The 19,529-nt window shown below is 42.9% G+C and overlaps 1 protein-coding gene across 1 annotated transcript in view; it reads left to right on the top strand.

Annotated features, from left to right (window-relative positions):
* The window catches only part of LOC126159435 (voltage-dependent T-type calcium channel subunit alpha-1G-like), a 633,155-nt gene that overhangs the window by 164,117 nt on the left and 449,509 nt on the right, over window positions 1–19,529 (top strand). The window contains exon 8 of the mRNA XM_049916549.1: window positions 3,977–4,198. Coding sequence (XP_049772506.1) covers window positions 3,977–4,198 — 222 coding nt within the window. The remainder of the gene's footprint in view (window positions 1–3,976; window positions 4,199–19,529) is intronic.

Below are 19,529 nucleotides of genomic sequence, written 5' to 3'. Positions count from 1 at the left end.
GGGGAAATCAACGGGTCGGCCTGCAGTGAGCGAAGAAACGGTTGAACGCGTGCGGGCAAGTTTCGCGCATAGTGATGTGAAAGATTCAGTGTTTAAACCTCCTCTACCAAGAAACATGCCAGAACTGCGAGCTCGCATCAACGATGCTTTCGAACTCATTGATGGGGACATGCTGCGCCGCGTGTGGGAGGAACTTGATTATCGGCTTGATGTCTGCCGAATCACTAAAGGGGCACATATTGATCATTCGTGAATTTCTAAAAAAACTTTTTGAGTTTTTGTATGTGTGTGCAAAGCATTGTGAAAATATCTCAAATAATAAAGTTATTGTAGAGCTGTGAAATCGCTTCAATCATTTGTAGTTCTAGCCTGATGGGCCACAGAGACTGGTCACTTTCCTTTGACCACAGAAGTTCCCTGCCCTGGCGCCGTATCAACCGTTTGAGTGGCTGGCTTTTCTGTGTTTTAGTGCGTCTCACGACTAAGAAGACGCTCCTTTCAAACATGAATCGTTTTAACGATACCGCCATTTCGAACACGCTATTAACTGTTCTCAAAACGACGGCAGCCGAGATATCAGATCCTCTGTATGTCTGGCCTATTATTACATCGCTTTCTTCCTTTCTGAAATATCTTTTTCTTCTTCTACTTCGGAGCTTCCCCCAGGAGTTAGCCGTTATCGAGCTCCACAGGCCTCTTTCGTTGCAGTCTGTGTCTTCCATTGCTTCCTGTATGATTTTTCCTATCTTAGTGCTGGCCTTCCTCTCCTTCTTCTTGAGGGAGGCTGGCAGTTTAAAATCTTCCTTGGCCATCTATGGCTGGGCACTCTCTGTACATGCTTGTACCGCTGAAGCGTTCTAACCTCCAAAGTTTTTGCTACGGAGCGCGTTATCTCCATTCGCCTCCATACCTACACATTTCATATCCTACGAGTATGTTGCCTCCTTAAGTGAGTTATCTTCTCATATAGCTCATTTCCTTTCCTGCGTAACTTTCCTTGTTTCAGGCCACATCTCAGCCCCATACAAAACTATGTTGTCCACCACATTTGAAATATTGTTTTCTCGGTGTCCTGCTGAATATTATTATTCCGTATTATCCCACACAAAGCTTTATTAGCTCTCTTCCCCACTGTTGTTCTGGAAATAATATCCTTGTCACATGTAGCCGAGTCATTTGTTATTGTTCCCGAATAATTTTAGATTTCTCGGCGTCAGATTTCATCAAATCCAGTCCCCTAAACATTCACTGCGTCTTGTCCAGACATATTGCCAAACTCCATTTGCTATCCCCCTCTTAAGCTTCCTCAGCATGTATCCATATCCTCTTCATCTTGAGAGAATATAACTTGATCACCGGCCTGAGCATTTTTTCCATCATCCATTCGTTGCCAAATGAATAATAGATGACATTCCACAACCTGGTTTAGACATTTGTCTGCTAAAATGCTTTGAGTAAGCTTGTTTCCCATGTCAATCATTAACTTTGTGTTCGTGTGTAACATTTTAGCCAGGTTAATCTATTTTTCTCTCAACAACCCTTCTCATTACTTCCCAAAATTGTATTCTAATGCTTTAATTATCGGTTGAATTTTTAGACAAAACGAAGTAAAATTGGTATACAAATTATTAATGTACCAGAGGGTTGCTCATATCAAAGGCTCCCGAATCTGTCACCTGATTTGTTACGTCTGGACTCATCCTGCGTTTCTGGTCTTGTGCAGCCTCCCACCCGCTCGTCATGACACGTGGAATTCTTGGGAGAACTCGTAGCATGTGGTGCTGTGGGTTTGCCATTCCCAATATTTTCCTGGTATTCTGAAACTTGCTTCATCGAAATCCGACTGTATGAAGGACGTTGAATAAGTAATGCAACACATCTTTTTCTCGGCCAATTTCGTCTATATGAAATTTTCTGTGGGTCATCGTCGAAAACTCCCGCTTGACGCACTATAGTTTCATGAAGTTCAGAGGGATGGCAGCGCTGTACACAGCCTTCAAAATAGCATCTGTAACAGAGGTACGTTCCTCGCAGAATGTCTACGGAGACTTGGCAGTGAACAAAAGCACCGCGAATCATTGGGTGATGCGTCTGTCATGATCGCAATAATGTTGCGCGAACCTGTCGGATATCTCAAGTGCTTGTCGTCCACACACACCTGCGACTCCTGCAATGTAGGAACGTGCGGACACTCTCATTCGAGGTGATCGACGGATCACAATCAAACACCTCGCTGCTCAACTGGATGTCTCTATTGATAGTGCTGACAAATGGAGTACTCAGGGCCGGAGGGTTCCTGGCCACTTAAGCGAAGACCATAAAGAGCAAGGAAGGAAAACTGCGCGGAATAGATCGCGCGTTATGAGATTGAGAGTCCCAATCTTTTGTCGAACATTATCCGACGTCGACCAGTAGAGTGGTGTTATTTGGGCGCAAAGGTCCTCTCACTAAGGTGGCGTAAGGCCGTCGCATTAAATTGCGATTATATTGAAAAATAGGATGTTTTAGCCAGAAGAGTAGGTAATAACATGTTGTAAAACCAGCCCGATTTCAAGGAAAAAAATTAAATTTGAAGTGGAGGAGTGGCGGGGGGGGGGAGGGGGGGTGGAAGGGGGAGGGGGGAGGGGGGGAAGGGAAGGGGAGGGTCTATTGATGTTAGTTGCATCGGAACTTCATATGGATTCAGCGGCGACGAGTGAAAATGTGCTCGAACCAGAAATCGAACCCAGGATTTCCTTCTAGTATTGTATGTTAACCGGGTACCTAGAAACGACGGAGAGGCTCCGTCCCCGCCGCAGCCGCAGTGGTCCACAACCCCGCGACGACTACAGCAGTCCACTTCGCCCCTCCGCCGCCCACGCCGAACCCAGTGTTATTGTGCGGTTCGGCCCCCGGTGGACCCCCCCCCCCCCCCCCCAGGGAACGCTTCACACCAGACGAGTGTAACCACTATGTTTGCGTGGTAGAGTAATGGTGGTGTACGCGTACGTGGAGAACTTGTTTGCGCAGCAATCGCCGACATAGTGTAACTGAGGCGGAATAAGGGGAACCAGCCCGCATTCGCCGAGGCAGATGGAAAACCGCCTAAAAGCCATCCACAGACTGGCCGGTTCACCGTACCTCTACACAAATCCGCCGGGCGGATTCGTGCCGGGGACCGGCGCTCCTTCCCGCCCGGAAAGCCGTGCGTTAGAATGCACGGCCAACCGGGCGGGCAGGATTTCCTGCTTAGTAGGCAGTTGCGTTAACCACTGTGTCTTCTGGACACAGTGTTCACCGCAGTAGCTCGGACTATCTCGGAACGCCTTTCGGCTGTCCCACACTCCCACCAAGCGCTACCTATCCGCAGTCCCCCTCGACGTCCTCCATGCTCGCTACTTTGAGATTCCCGCAGGAGGTCGGATAGAGCAGTGCGTCCGCACTGAACGTGGTGCATTCATTGCCCATCGAGGTGAATCAGCTAACAGAAAGAGTGGTGCCTGCTGTTTCGGACTTGTCCGAAAGAGCAAACACCACGCAAATCTATAAAAAAAAGTGTTCCATTACTCTGTGGACGACCCTCGTATCCATTTTCTATTAAAATCGTTCAGGCTGTTCATTTGCTTTTCCAACGTGAATTTACTTCTCCAGCTGCTGCTAGACGCACTGCCAAGACAATACACTCACATTCGGTAGGGCGGCTGTTCATGTTTCTGTCTGGACAACCCGTTTTAGGTCTTCCAAGGTTTCCCTAAATCGCTTAAGGCAAATGCCAGGGACATTTTCTTTAAAAAAACACACTGCCCATTTTCTTCTCCATCCTTCTCCCACATGTTCTCGAGTGCTCCTTCTCTACGAGACGTTAAATCCTAACCTCCCGCCCTGCTTCCTTGTCCCACTCGAGCAGATTTGTTGAGACATAGACAGCTGCCCAAGAGAGACGTTAGCAGTGAGTGTAGAGCGTTCCCCTGAGACGAGCGCGCCCCGTGCACCGCAGGCGACGCCGGGCCTGCTGTCGCCGCCGGGCGGCCCGCGGCGGCGCTCCAGCGTCATGTTCAGCGAGGTGGTGCTGCTGCACGGTGGCGCCGGCGCCGGCCCCGGAGGCGCCGCGGGCGCGGGCGGCGCCGCGCGCAACGTCTGCTCCAGCGAGAAGATGACGCAGACCGGCGACGGCAACGTCTGGACGCCCGCCGCGCCGCAGCCGCCGCCGCTGCGACAGGTGAGCCGCACGCCCCCCCGTCCACCGCCCCCCCCCCCCAGTTCATTCACGTTTCTCGCAAAGCTCCGCCGCGAATGCCAACGCCTTTTTTCCAGCCCTATTTGCGAGAACCGGAAACACTACTAACGTACCTTGAAGAGTCAAGGAAATTGGTACACCTGCCTTATATCGTGTAGGGGTCCCACAAGCACGCAGAAGTGAACAGCACAGTGCAACGCATTAGATATTCTCAATAATGTTCATATGTGGGGAGTTTGGTGGCCAGCGGAAGTGTTTTAACTCAGAAGAGTGTTCCTGGAGGCACTTTGTAGCAATTCTGGACGTGTGGGGTGTCGCATTGTCCTGCCCCAAGTCCGCGGAATGCTCAGTGGACATGAATGGATGCACGTGATCGGACAGGATCCTTACGTACGTGTCACCTGTCAGAGTCGTATCTAGACGTATCAGGCGTCCCATATCACTCTAACTGCACATGCCCCACGCCATTACAGAGCCTGCACCAGCTTGAACAGTCTCCTGCTAAAATGCAGGGTCCATGGATTCATGAGGTTGTCTCCATACCCGTACATGTCCATCTGCTCGATACAATTAGAAACGATGATGATGATGATGTTTGGTTTGTGGGGCGCTCAACTGCGCGGTCATCAGCGCCCGTACACTTTCCCAATCTGAACACAGTTCAACCTCGCAACGTTTCATGAATTATGATGGAATGATGAGGGCAACACGAACACTCAGTCCCCGAGCAGAGAAAATCTCCAACCCGTCCGTGAATCGAACCCCGGACCACGTGATCCGGAGGTAGCAACGCCAGCCGCTAGACCACGAGCTGTGGACAATTTGAAACGAGACTCATCGGACCAGGCAACACGTTCCCAGTCAATGTCGGCGTTTACGAGCCCAGGCGAGGCGTAAATGTGTGAAATCTTATGGGACTTAACTGCTAAGGTCATCAGTCCCTAAGCTTACACACTACTTAACCTAAATTATCCTAAGGACAAACACACACACCCATGCCCGAGGCAGGACTCGAACCTCCGCCGGGATCAGCCGCACAGTCCATGACTGCAGCGAGGCGTAAAGCTTTGTCTCATGCAGTCATTAAGGGTACACGAGTGAGCCTTCGACTCCGAAAGCCCAGATCGATGGTTTTTCGTTGATTGGTCCGCACGCTGACACTTGTTGATGACCCACCTTTGAAACCTGCAGCAATTTGCAGAAGGGTTGCACATCTGTCATGTTGAACTATTCTCTTCAGTCGATGTTAATCCCGTTCATGCAGGATCTTTTCCGGTCGCTGCGCTGTCGGAGATTTGAGGTTTTACTGTATTCCTGACATTCACGGTATACTCGTGAAATGGTCGTAAGGCAAAATACCCACTTCATCGCTACTTCGGAGATGCTGTGTCCCATCGCTTGTGCGCCGACTATAACTCCACTTTCAAACACACCTAAACCTTGATAACCTGCCATTTTAGCAGCAGTAACCGATCTAACAACTGCGCCAGACATTTGTTGTCTTATACAGGATGGTCCATTGATAGTGACAGGACCACTCTGTAGCGCACCTGTCCTTACCGTTGTGTACAAATTCCCACACAGCAAAACGCGTAGTTCAAATCTGAAAACAAAAATCTCTGCAACCAAGATTACATTTTTTGCTAAAAACTTGCACTGGTTGCTGTATCAGCCGCAACGCTGTAACGGAAGAAATTGTGTAGATATGTTTCCGTTTGCAATGACTTAGGAACGGGAAGTGGGCAGAAAATCTAAAAACAAGTGATAAACGTTTTTGTTTAAATGAAAATTCCTCCATTTGTCTGCACGTTTGACTGAAATTTCATTTAAATTATTATGTCATTGTTGCCCCAAACTATCTAAAGATTATCAACTGAGAAAGGCATAACGTTGATTTTATTATGAACTTCCAGTTTCACAATTTGCCCAATATGAGCACCATATACATCAACGAGATGCGGCATCCATAAAACGCGGTCATCAAAAGTTGCTCGCAGCAGTTCCGGTGGCAACGTGTTCCTGTGTACTGCCCGCTGCCGTTCAGGTCAGGTAGAGACTGAACGTGCCCCTGATAAAAGCGTTCTGTCAAATATCCCCAGATCCAAAACCCACATGGAAGAGATCAGGTGATGTTGCAGCTCATGCATCTGGAAAACCTTTGCAAACAACACGTTCGTAGAAGGTTGCATTAAACAGATCTTTCACTGGGCAATCGACACGAAGTGTTACCCTTCTTGCATGAAAAGAGTGGTTTCCACACAGACGCGCATATCCAGAGTGGGAATCACATGCTGTACAAGGTCTCGATAATCTGGAGACGCCACGGTCCATCTGACAGGCATTCTGGGTGTACTCTCTCCAAAGAACGGACCGAGAATAAATGTGCTTCTGAATCCTCGCCAAACAGTCACATACGGCGAGTGCAATGGCCCTTTGTGCACAACATGCCGTAAATTTGGCAGTTCTGTGTATTCACTGCACTCTTTAGTGAATAACGTGCCTCGTTACTCCGTACAATATTGCCTGGCGATATGTCATCAGCTTCGATCCTTAACAGAAACCAAAGAGAAAATTCAGAACGTTGCTGCGAAAATGAGGTTTCAGTTGCTGCAGCATCTGGATCTTGTACGGGTACCAGTTTAAAGTAGACTGCAAAACTTTGCAGACTGCTGACCTTAGGATGGACAATTCTCATGACACTGCGCGAGCCTTAACACTACCCGTGGGACGTGCTACATGGTCTGTTACAGCAACAGCAATCTCCTCAACAACTTTCACCGGGATAGGACGCCCTCCTCTTCCAGTTGCAACGCCTAGCTCACCGGTGTTTTCGAATTTCATTATCATCTTCTTTAACCCTTGTAATGACATTGGGCTTCTCCTCAAACCATTCAGTAGGCGATATTCTCTCAATGAAGCACTATAATTTCCGCCGTTCACATAAAATACTTTGACTAACAGCGCACGTTCTCTCTTCTCGACAGCCATAGTGTTCACTCACTTTGTGGCTTGAGGCAAATAAGAACGTAGATGTAGCACCGTCACAAAACAGTGTACAGCGTCACATTTTCATCTAGTGGAAGCAATGGAATTTTTTTCAAATGTAAATTTGCTTAGCAATAAAGCATTAGTTTATCTACTACGTTTCGCTGCCATACAATAATTACAGCCCACAATGGACCTTATGTGTAGCTGCCGTTAAATACAACCCGGTAAATAGAAATGAGCGTATGGCATCGTTGGCCGGGAGGCCACTATTCGGGGAAGTTTGGCCGCCAAGTGAAAGTCTTATTTCATTCGACGCCACATTAGGTGACTTGCGCGCCGGTGATGAGGATGAAATGATGACGAGGACAACACAACACCCAGTCCCCGAGTGGAGAAAATCTCCAACCCTGCCGGGAACCGAGCCCGGGCCCGCTTGCATGCGAGGCGAGCATGTTACTACCCAGCTAAGCAGGCGGACAACAACCTGGTAAATTTGATTACTCGTTTCGGCCATTGAAGTCTGTGTTCAGAACTACAAAAATGACAAATATGCACGAAGCCCCTAGATACCCTGCAATGTCATTAAATATGTACAGGATGGGCCAAATAATACTGGTCCGGAAAATATTTCACGCATCTCAAAACAGAAAACACAACTTACACCATCTACCCCACACGTGGACGATGTAAAATGGGTTGCCTATCTTAAGGTGCATGAAACATTTTCCGGGTCAGTTTTAGTTTTCCCATCATTTGCAATCGTTTCAGTACTTTCCGGTGTGTAGCTGGAGTCAGCCCGAAAAAATACTCATTATCATTTGTTTTAAACAGACCTCCTACATCGATAGCACAGCCCTCGCCGCGTTGCCTGCTACTGCCGTGCAGCAGCGCTGCTCGGTCGCTCCTGAGTGCTGGTTATTCATCGTATCTTACTGTCACCGTTAATACATATCGATAAAACGAATATTGCACTACACTTGCTGGAGGCCGCTCTATCGAATGGTCCCGTGAAATTCCGCTTTAAAAATCATACTATTTGTGACGGGAACAGGACCGACGCTTTCCGTCGCATGAAAGACCTCATGAGCAGAATTTTCTTGGGCTAACGCCAGCTCCACATTGCGAAAACAAAATCGCAACATCCGCCGAAACGTCGGAGAAAATGTGCCTGACGACTCTGAAGAGGGGCACCCGGTGCCTGTATAAAATTACACTAACTGTTTAGGCCTGGATACGTTGTATATACATTTACGTGATTACTCTGCAAATCACACTAATTTTTGTCGCAGACCGTTCATGATACCAGTTTCAGAATATTTCTTGACCGTCCCATTCTCGAATAGTGCTTGGGAAAAATGGAAACCTCAATCTTACCGTGCAAGCTCTAATTTCCCATATTTTATTACGATAGTCATTTCTCACCACGTAGATGCAGTCAACAAAATATTTTCGCGTTCGGACGAGAAATTTGGTATCTGAAATTTCGAAAAACGCCTTTGCTTTAGTGATTGCCGCCCCAGCTCGAATATCATAATGTGAACCCTCTCCTCTACTTCGTGATAATACAAAACGAGCTGCCCTTTGAACGTTTTCGACGTTCATAAATCCTATCCAAGAAGAATCAAGCATGTTGTAGGCATCTTCTAAATTGTTTACCAAAAAGTATGTTTGGTTCGCCTTCCCCACAGCATTTTATGTGTGCCTCGACGATCTTTAAATTGTTGTGATTTATTGTGTAGCCCCAGTTTAACGGTATCTTTTCTAGTTCTCTTGTTGGTAGCTCACACCTGTTAATATTTATGGTCAACTTGAACATTTCGCACCATGGAGATGTCTTCTTTAAATCATTTTTGTGTTCTAATGACATTACTGGACGGTAAACGACAGCACCGTCTGTAAACAATCTAAGAGGACTGCTCAGACTGTGTCTTAAATCGTTCACATAGACTGGTGACACCAGTGGGTCTGAAACGCTTCCCTAGGGTACGCCACGAATCAGTGCAGTTTCACTAGATGACTTCATGTCTGTCACTACAACAAAATGACGTTTCTGACGGGAAATTACGTATCCAACCGCACAACTGAGACGATATTCCTAGGCATGCAATTTGATTGGAACTCGCTTGTGAGATACGGTGCCTAAAGCCTTCCAAAACTCCGGAAAAACGGAATCACCTTGAGATACCCTGCCGATAACACTCATTACTTCGTCACCGTGCATGTCTGTCTCGATGTTCAAATAATGAGAGGGAATATCCAAGCATCTCGCTAAGCTGTACGTCGTAACTGGGGAGTGTGTGGGGAGGAAAGTAGGAGGTGTTACATTAATTTACCGTTCATCAGTATGTTACAAGATAATAAATTTTTGTAAAAATGGTCACTAATTAAAAAGAAAAAAATTTGCTCATGAGAAAACGAAATTACTGATAAAATATAAAGTATTTTACCAAAGTTTCCAAAACCTAAACTACAACATAAAAATTAAAAGATAACTAAGATGAACAGCAAAGACGTATTTTCAGATTTCATGTGTTTATTCATACTGGATATTACCCTTTAGACTAATTGTATTTTTAATTTTTTAATTTCTAGTTGATTAAAAACCGTCATAAAATTTTTTCGGACATTTCGCCTGTTTCTATGATAAACACTGACAAATTGTGACATTGTTTCTTCCGCTAGATCTGAATGAAAATCTGTGAGGCACAGAATTTATTTATTTATTTTTTACAAGGGAAGTCTAATGAGATCGCGGAATTGTGTCATAAGGCAAATAAAACTCAACAAATAAACAGAATACGTCGTTAGTATTTATGTTATTGCTTACAAATCTACTGTCAGTGAAGACCACTTTGTGTTAAATCAAAGCACTGATGCTCCACATTTTACAATAACAGCCGAAATGTAATGCAAAGCAGCTCCGCAGCGCAACTGTGATAGCTGACTGCCTTACTCCAGACTGAAATGATCGCAGACAGATCTCGCTCACACATTTCAACGAGAGCTTCACCTGTTTTCCAATTCTATTGTCTTCTGCTCGTTAGTCACTTTGTACAACACAGTACCGCAATAGGTGCTCCGCTTTCAAAAATATTTGTAAAATCTGGTGTTGACGATGTCCGTGCTGCGTTAGCAGTTCCTGCTATGTGACTCTCATTCACAGTTGTCGATTTCGTGCCAGTGCGTGTCTCACTTGTTCAATGTTACTTGTTGCTAATCTTCTTGACGATTAATCCAAATGTGATGCGTCATCCGCCCCGGACGTGTTTGAAACACTTTTGTCTGTACACTTGCACCTTCATCGTAACGATCTCCTGGGACATCTTCCACGATTTCAAAAATGTTTCAGGTTAATGCGTTGCTCCATTGGTCTATGACGCAGGTATTCAGCCTCGCTACCATCCACTGATTGTAGAAGATAATTCTGCTTCGTGTTAAATGTGTTACATGTTATGCAATGTTTCTGTAAGCATGCATCTTCATCACACGTTGTCATTTGAGTATTAGATCATTCACCAAGTCTGTTAGACACCTAGTACTTAACGCTATTACCCACTATGTGATTGTGTTTAATCTGCTGAATCACATGCCTATTTCAAGTACATTGCTGCGTTATAGAGATAGCATATCTTACTTCGTATCTCTTTTGAGGTTCAATTTAGGTTTGTGTTGCGTGTAGAACGCAGCTTTTCGAGACATAACGATGGGCCAAAACCGCCCGCCTTATTAACCATTGTTGATGTGGTCCGACGATAATCTGGGAATGCTCTACACATCCATCTAAGAAAATTCAGGGATTGGTAACCATTTCAGTTTTTCAGGTACCCAACACAAAAAGACGAAAATCTGTACAGCAACATTAACACATAACTAATTAAAATACAAGTAATACACAACAAAATTAATCAAATTTTCAGATAAATGTTACACATCACTTTCCATTCGTTTGACATTAACGTGACGGTATGGCAATAGAAATGGCATCTATCAAAAGAAATATAATGAGTCGCAGAACTATGTCAATAGAATGCTGTCGCCATACAGAACCCGAAAACAGCGACAACGAAAGATAAAAATGAAATGAAACGTACTAAGGTTTTCTTGGATTGGCTAATTTTAAACACCGCCTCTTAGTTACTTTGTCACGATTCACTGTCTGTTCGTTTCAAACCGGTTACTAATGGCACGCCAAGTAGTCTCATACTAGAAAGAAATATACCCGCTGCATTTCCTAGTTTCCCTTGGCGTTTCACTCATTAGTGGAACATATCTTAAGGCTGTTAATCGTAGCTACTCAACTTATGCCAGTTTAAATGGAGGAACTGGATGGGAGGATGTTTCTTGTTTCATTTTCCGTTAATGTTGACGTCGAGGCTACTAGTTTAAGTTAATGTTTGTGGTAATAGGTATTCAGCTTTTATTTTGCACATTTGCGTTCGTTTATCTTATGTTTATTCTTCCTAAGCATTATGATTTAAAATTTATTATTTTCTTTCTTTCATTTTATATATAGTTTTATATCAACATTGTCTGTATGCTATAAACATCGTTTACATGTACATTTTTTACTTTCGTATGTTTACAAAAAAAAAATCGTAAATGACTGTCAGTGAAACTTTCGGCCCGCCAAACAAATTCCAAGACGGCGGGTTTACATTTGTAAAGCCAAATAAATATATAAAATGCTGACTGAAATTGCTCTTTCTGAATGGAACGCCAACTCTGTGACCCACAATTGCTTTTAACAGAGTATGATTGTGCAGTGGCGTGTGGAACTGTGCCGACAAAAACTCAATGAGTTATCGCACAAGATCTCTTTTCAGTCATCCACGTGACACAGTTAGAGATTACATGTAATATTAATCGTCCGAAGTAGCAAGATATTAAACACCAATAATAAACCATTACTGACAGATAGTGCAAGATCACCATAATGAGACAAAGCTCAATTGTGAACATGGGACTTTCGGAAAAGATAACTGGTCAGATGTTGACTTGAGCTATAACATTATAATAGTCGTATCTTCTGTCATATTTCTGAAGGACCCTTGACACTTCTGTGAAGAATAACCATTACCATTCGTTTTGTAATTTGTGGCCTGACAATCTCAAGGTCATTACGTATGGACCCACAACTCAGAAGGATATGGACTGGTATGTTTGTAAACAAATAATTCAGCCCAGTGATTTATCTCAACTGAACAGAAGATCTTGGGGAAGCTAAATGCAGATGATATGAGCGGTATTTGAACGACATTACAGTCCAAATAGAAGTTTTCTTCCTGCGTCATCTCGATTAGTTAAGTCTGATATTAGAAAACAAAACGAAAAGAGAATGTTTGAAACCTACAATTATAAAATTATGCTTTTAGCGGTGATTGTTGGCGTGTGGACATTTATTTACATAAAAAACCACACAGGAGCTTCCGCTTCTTAGTAATATTTAATAAAAAACGCTTTAAAATATGTGACCGAAAATGTAAAATTATGTTTAAATAAACCAAGGCATAGGCGACTAAATGTCTGTAGAGAATCTGAACGTCAGTAGTTATTAAATGCTGATTATGACGCACTCAGCTTTGTTGCCAGATTTTCCACCTTCCTGTCCTCCTTTTCGTGCCACTCCCACTTATCAGCGCTAGATTTCCGATGGGAAACGCCATAGATAATGGACTTAGCCCAATGGTACTACTTAAATATGAAGTATGGCGATAATAGCACACTAACTGTCCTAAGTTCATGTGATATGATTCACACTTTCAACATGCAAAATGAAATGATTGGAAGACAGTGTACTACTACTGTAATCGTCCAATCTGCGCGAAGAGTTAATGGGATACATTTTTTTTTTAATATTGCACAATGAAAAATAGCTGCACGGTTCATTCATTTGGCACCCATGAAGAAATTATTTCAATATTACTCTTTCAGGTGCGTGCTGGCAGCATGCTATGGTTTTGACATCAGCATCATCATCATCATCTAACACTGGCATTAGATGGTAAAGAAGTCCTTTCGGTGAAGAGAAAAAGAATTACTGTAGAAATATGCATGGAAAACACATGCATAAATTCACACGCACACACACAATATACTGAAGCATTATAGATTCTCGGTGACTTAGTGAAGTTTTCACAACTCGTCACGTATTTTTCTGACAGCACATCTGGTTGATTAACACTGTTTACCTCCGAGTAATCATTGGAATTGTAACTGACTACAGTCAAGGGCAGATAGCACAGATCTTTAATTAGTATATCATGGATTATCACAGGTGTATCTAACATTCCGAGCACATGCCCAACACATCATGTTTACCATCTCATGCATTCATTTTGTATGTGACATTCGAAATAATTATGTCCTTTATCTTGAGTAGTCATTGAACTACTGGTGATAAACGTGTGTTGTTCTAACATATGGAGGATTAGTGGTGGAAGGAATGAACAAATTGAAATTTGTGGGGGCCTGTTTCAAACCAGGCTTTAGAGGCGAGGTGAACAATTTGAAACATGCCAAGGCTAGTTCAGACCTCACTGAAGCCACCACCATTGCTGCAGTGATACTCTTTTACGTCATGAGAGTGGTCTACTTATCACACAATGAATTTTTTACAACTGCCAGTTCACGCCAATTTTAACTCTGGATAAGTGAACTAACCCCACAAAATTCGATATTTAATTAGTACAGGTTGGAGATATCCATCATAGCAAGAAATAATTGAAAATTAATTCCAATTTTCTCCATTTCTAACATCTTGAATTTTTTTCACTAAGAACTTCCCACTATTTTAATTTAGTTGAAGTGAGCTATTCCCACTATATTAGATATTTAAGCAGCACCTTTGGGCTGGTGATCTATTTCCACAATCTTGGGTTTTTAATTAGCTTAAGTCAGCTTGGTCTGCCGTCTTTGATTTTACCACTAGAAATCTGACAATGCTCTGTGGAGGAGAAGCGGACATATGCGGAAATCTGACAAGCATGCAATACCAGAATCAATTTTAAATAACTATTACCTTATACATAGAATGGAGGTACTGATTCCCAGCGATTACAATTGAAGTTGGACAGAAAGGAAAACCACCAAAGCAGGACAATAGTTCCGATGCTTAAGATAGTTACAAAGTACTAATGAACTCCATTTATTTACTGATCATTTCTTTCGAATATCTTATTTAACCCGTTAAATTTTGTCGGACGTGAATAAAATGTTCTTCTCTATACAGTTGAACATAAACAAAGAACATAATTCTTGCAGCATAGCATGCATAGGTTTGAGATCTGAGGTTAATACATAGGAAGAATTAGTGTATATTAACACAGTACATATTTAACTGACCACTTTGCTTCATAATTCTAATAAATAAGGAAATTGCCACAACCCTCGTTCTACACACATGAAATTGCCTGTAGATGGCACTGACAAGCAACTTTGTTCTTGTGGGCACTCTGCTAAACCACAGCACCAGAGTACTAATAAAGATAGACATAGTCAGTTTGTGAAATAATGTTAGACTTCAACTGCTTATCGATCTGAAGGTCATTATAATCAAAGCAGTGGTTCAGTTGCTGAAAGGAAGGGAGAACAAAGTTCCCTTAGACTGACAAGTGGTCTAGACTAACATTTGTCTGAAGTAGTTTGGAAAAACGATGGGTAAACAGCGTCATGATGGTGACAGGGAGATGTGAAGCACGCTTCTTTTTTATATGACTGTCAGTCACCTGGAGTTCAACATTGCTGAGGATCTTTTCTTGACTAATCACATATGGCAGAGTGTGCTTGAATGCATGTGTAATTGTGCCACTGACTCTCACTCACTGCCATGCCTTGCCTCATTCCAATGATGCAATGGACTTTAAGATGGGGCTAACAGCAGTGGAAGAGCGTGATGGCAACAGCTATATCTGAGTCACTGTAATGCAAGGATTTGGACATCAGCTAGTGTCGTGAGGACGAACATCATATTAAAAATGTCTGAAACACATATAACAATTACAGTGAGCATGGGAACACAGTTTCCTCAGCCATTATAATGATCAAAATAAGCACAACACTAAATGTATTCGTGACAGTGTCGTCCACATCAGAGCTGTATAACACTGGGATACCGAAAAGATGTGTTTGGCTGCCCATGGTGTAATGGAATATAAAATCATATACATGGACACAATGGAAATCCCTTCCCTACCATCTACGTATCTGAGACACTGAAGATCAGTGATATCTTGTAAATGTAAAGGCCACTTAATCCAACACAACACACGTGATACGTGTGGGATACATGTTATACAGATGATACTCTTCTAGCGGAATGCTGCGGCACTGTGAAGTGGAAATTTCAATGTGTAACACGATTGCAATCACGTACCTGCAGACATACAAAAAATTAATTACGTAACTTAATTTTTTCAAGATTACAATTAAAACTTTATGACTACTCCTCATATACCTTGAAAAATAGGTATATTCTTTAGAAATTCATATGATCTGTTGATATCCACGTGTCCATGGAATGTAGCCGAGCACGTCTGGAATCCTGGGTCCAGACTGCTCAAATATTGGAAAAACGTTGTGTTATGTAAAGGTATAATCCTGAGTCTGAAAGGAAAGAAGTAAGCTTTACGTTACTTGCAGAATTTTGTTTTTGTTTAGAAATTAAACACAGCCTTCTGTATAATTTCAACAGAGTGGTGTAAAAAATTAAAATATTGGCTCTCTTTTTTCGTTATGGAAACGAAATAGAAAGCATTGAAGTGTTACATAAATTCCACATTCACAGAACTTTATATTATCACAGCTATTCATGCACTTTATATGTATAAGTGGCGATCGAAATTTTCCATTTGAATGCCGTACAGTACAGAACCATTATGCCCATCAGGCAAAATGGCCACGACCACTGAGGAAGCCATCCCACCAACGTACCACGTTGAAGATACCCGTTCGTAAAACAATGTACGCGCTGTGTGAAGAAGTCCGTAACTGTTTCGCTGCACATCCTCGTTCGATAGAAACAGTCTTTTTTCAGAGACTGAATACGTGGTAATGGCATGGGGAGAGATCAGTACAATGTTCTGGGTGCTTGAGGGTCTCCCACTTGTCTGTAATGCATGCGGCTGGCCTCTCAGATGGACCAACGTCTTGAGTCGAATAGCAAGCAGCACAAAACTTGGCGCACGATTCCACAACGGTGGTTTTTGACAGGCATGCTGCCTCATACACATTCTTCATTCTCCAATGGATGTCTATCGGTTTTTGTCCTTCGGCAGCCAAGAAAGAGATCATGCCATTTTGGTCCTGTTTGAACGTATTTGATAACAACGTCGCTATAGTTCAAGTTTACGCTTTTACGGCATGCATGTGGGAGAGACACGAAGGCCACACTAATCCTTAGCCTACATGTTGGTGCTTATGTATCGGCACTGAAGTCGCACTACGTTGCATATTTACTGCAGCAACACCCTCAAACAGAAACGTTTTGCTCGTCTCTTATATTACTTGTGGTGATATATCGGTATTTAAAACGTCTTTTTATATATTTTTTTTAATTTTTAAAAATCTCTGGAACACAACCTAACGAAGAGTTTATTATTGATTCACTTACTTATATTTGCTTTTAACGGTTATTGGAGTTGACCAAATTTTCACTAGATCTGCCCTCTGCAGAAGAGAATTTATAGAAACAATACAGTTTTAAGCTATGTAATGAGATTGGGAAGCATTCAACTTAGGAACAGTCTCGCCTCTGTTTTTTCTATTAGTAACGGAATTCAAACCCAACAGCAGAGAGAACTCATAAAAAAATGTAAAAAGAAAATTGTTGGAATAAGGGCCATGGGAAGACTGTGTATAATTTAAAAATGATCTGTTGAGTTGATGCTGAATTTCATAGTGCAGTTGCAGTGTTAATTTACGCCACGCAGGTTGCGCTGTTGTTTCCCACTGCCCTAGTGGAGGTTTATTGCAGTCTGATAACAATGCAGATTACTGCACTAACATCATATTGTCTGTTCCTGTTTCCTAAAAGCTGGTTACTCACAAAGCACAGCAGTGTCATAGCCATGCCCAGATGCAAATTTTCTAATGTAATGAGAAATTTTATACACACACGCAAACTATCTACAATGCCATTAAATTTTTGTCGGAAGAGAGCTAGCAAGTAACTAAATGTCGAACTGACCTAAAAGAAACGAAAATGCTAATAATAATTCTGGAGCGCACGTAGAGCCTGTGCACAATTAATGTGGCACCGGCACAGAAATACTTTCTCATAGTGAGTGCTAGGCGATCCAACCTCGTTGCGCTCAGCTGACTCTCGCCTGCCGATCTGCACATTTCAAGCATTCTAGCTGTTCTCTCTTTTCTGTATAGCATCGCACTGCACCCTTTGCGCACCGCAGGTAATGGAAAAGTTGTTCAAAATCAGGTGCGTGCGATTACATGCAACGCCGCAAAATTTTTGTCATAAGGGGCCGAGGAAGCAAAAACTTCGCTAAAAATGTGCTTGAATGGGTTGCAGAAACAACCAGCTATTCCAGATAGCCAATAAAGAGAATAAATCATAACTACAAAAACTCCTGAAAGACGTAGAAGATGAAGATGAAAATTTTATTTTTTGCTAAAATTTTCAAGAAGATTGACAATGGATTGACACACGGTTTCAATGTGATACAAGTTACTTATTTCAAATTGTCAGCATACGCAGTAAGCGAGTTGCCACCTACTCACTTTTTTTGCTTTGAGAGATTTCCTTCTGGCATTGCCTAGTCGATATTATATTGCTTTGGTTAAAACTTTCTTATGCAACTGCTTCTTTTTTGTACTCTAGTGAGAAACTTCTGACTTTGAATGTCTGTATTTGTCGAATTGTACAGACATGAGTGTTAATACAGTCGTCAAAATAAATGTTGCATATTTCCCAAACTTTAATACTGAACGTCGGGATACAGAAATATCTTATGATATCAATACATTTGTTTGTTTTTAATGTAATTCTAATTAAAACAGTCAATGTTTCTATCATTAGGGGGCAGTGTGTGCAGTCTATGGCAATCGTGTCACCTGTAAACATTGCAATGCTTGCGCTATATGTCGTTATATAGTTGTGTTGCTTCAGTATGGTTTGGACAACAGTATTGTACGATTAGAGGTTCTGTATAGTCACTCCAATGGAATAGGACACGAGGCAGGTGGACTTCCCAGCAAATGTCGCTGTGAAGTCAAAGTGATGTCTGTAGAACCTGGAGCAGGTTTCTAGCATCAGGATCGGTTGAGGACCGCCAGAGAAGTGGGCGTGAAAGCATAGTAACAGGTGTGCAAGACCAGTATCTGCGTATAACAGCAATCAGAAACCTTCGACACAATGCTACACGTCTACAGCTGCAGTTCCAAGCAGGTGCACGAGTGGAGTTGTCAACACAAACAGTATGAAACGGGCTCCATGATCAGGGATTACCTCTCAAGGCTCGTCCTCCAAACTGGGTTGGGAGAGGGGTTCGTGTTGCATGGGTACAAGATCACTCTCTGTGTACTAGGCACAGTAGCACACAGTACCATTTTCTGAAAAGACTCTGTCAGTCTCCACGTTGACAGAACTGATATCCGTGAGTGGAGACAACGAAGACAACGTTTACACCCTAACTGTAGCTTGCCACTCTTCTTAGGGTGCTTCGTTCATTTTTAGGATGGAATAATGTACTTCCATACGACACTCTTTGTCCCAGTAAATGGGAGGGTGACTCGTGTGAAGGACTGGGACAACATCCTAGCACGCATTATGGCTCCATTTGTTTAAGGTATCAGAGCGGGATTCACGCTGATGGATGGCAATGCACGCCCCATCGTCACAACCTTGTGACCACCTTCCAAGCGAAGCATAGAATTAGTCGGATGGAGTGGCCTCATATTCTCCAGATCTCAACTGCATTTAGAAAACAGGGACCATGCTGAAACGAGCGGTTTGCAATCGTCTTGCCACCGGAAACCTTACAGGGCATCATAAAGGCCGCTATGGACGAATGAGACAATATCCGAAAGACTTATCTAGACAACTTGCTAAGGAGTATGCCTAACAGCGTTCAAAAGTGCGGCCACCTTACGAGTTGGTTCATGAACAACGTGTTATGAGAGATGACAGTGAGAGCAAACTGTGTGGAGTCCGTTGTAAGGTTTTGTTTTGTTTTAGTTTGTTTTTAACAAGTGGAGATACGTTTATCTTCTTTAATTTTGTTTTCTTATGACCGTACCTACAGAAAGAAATCACGTTTGTTTCCTATTATTTTCTGTATAGACAATAAAGCAAAATGCAGCATTTATTTTGACC

Source organism: Schistocerca cancellata, chromosome 2 (genome assembly GCF_023864275.1).
Source record: "Schistocerca cancellata isolate TAMUIC-IGC-003103 chromosome 2, iqSchCanc2.1, whole genome shotgun sequence".
Classification (NCBI taxonomy): domain Eukaryota; kingdom Metazoa; phylum Arthropoda; class Insecta; order Orthoptera; family Acrididae; genus Schistocerca; species Schistocerca cancellata.
This window is presented reverse-complemented; position numbering and strand designations above follow the sequence as displayed.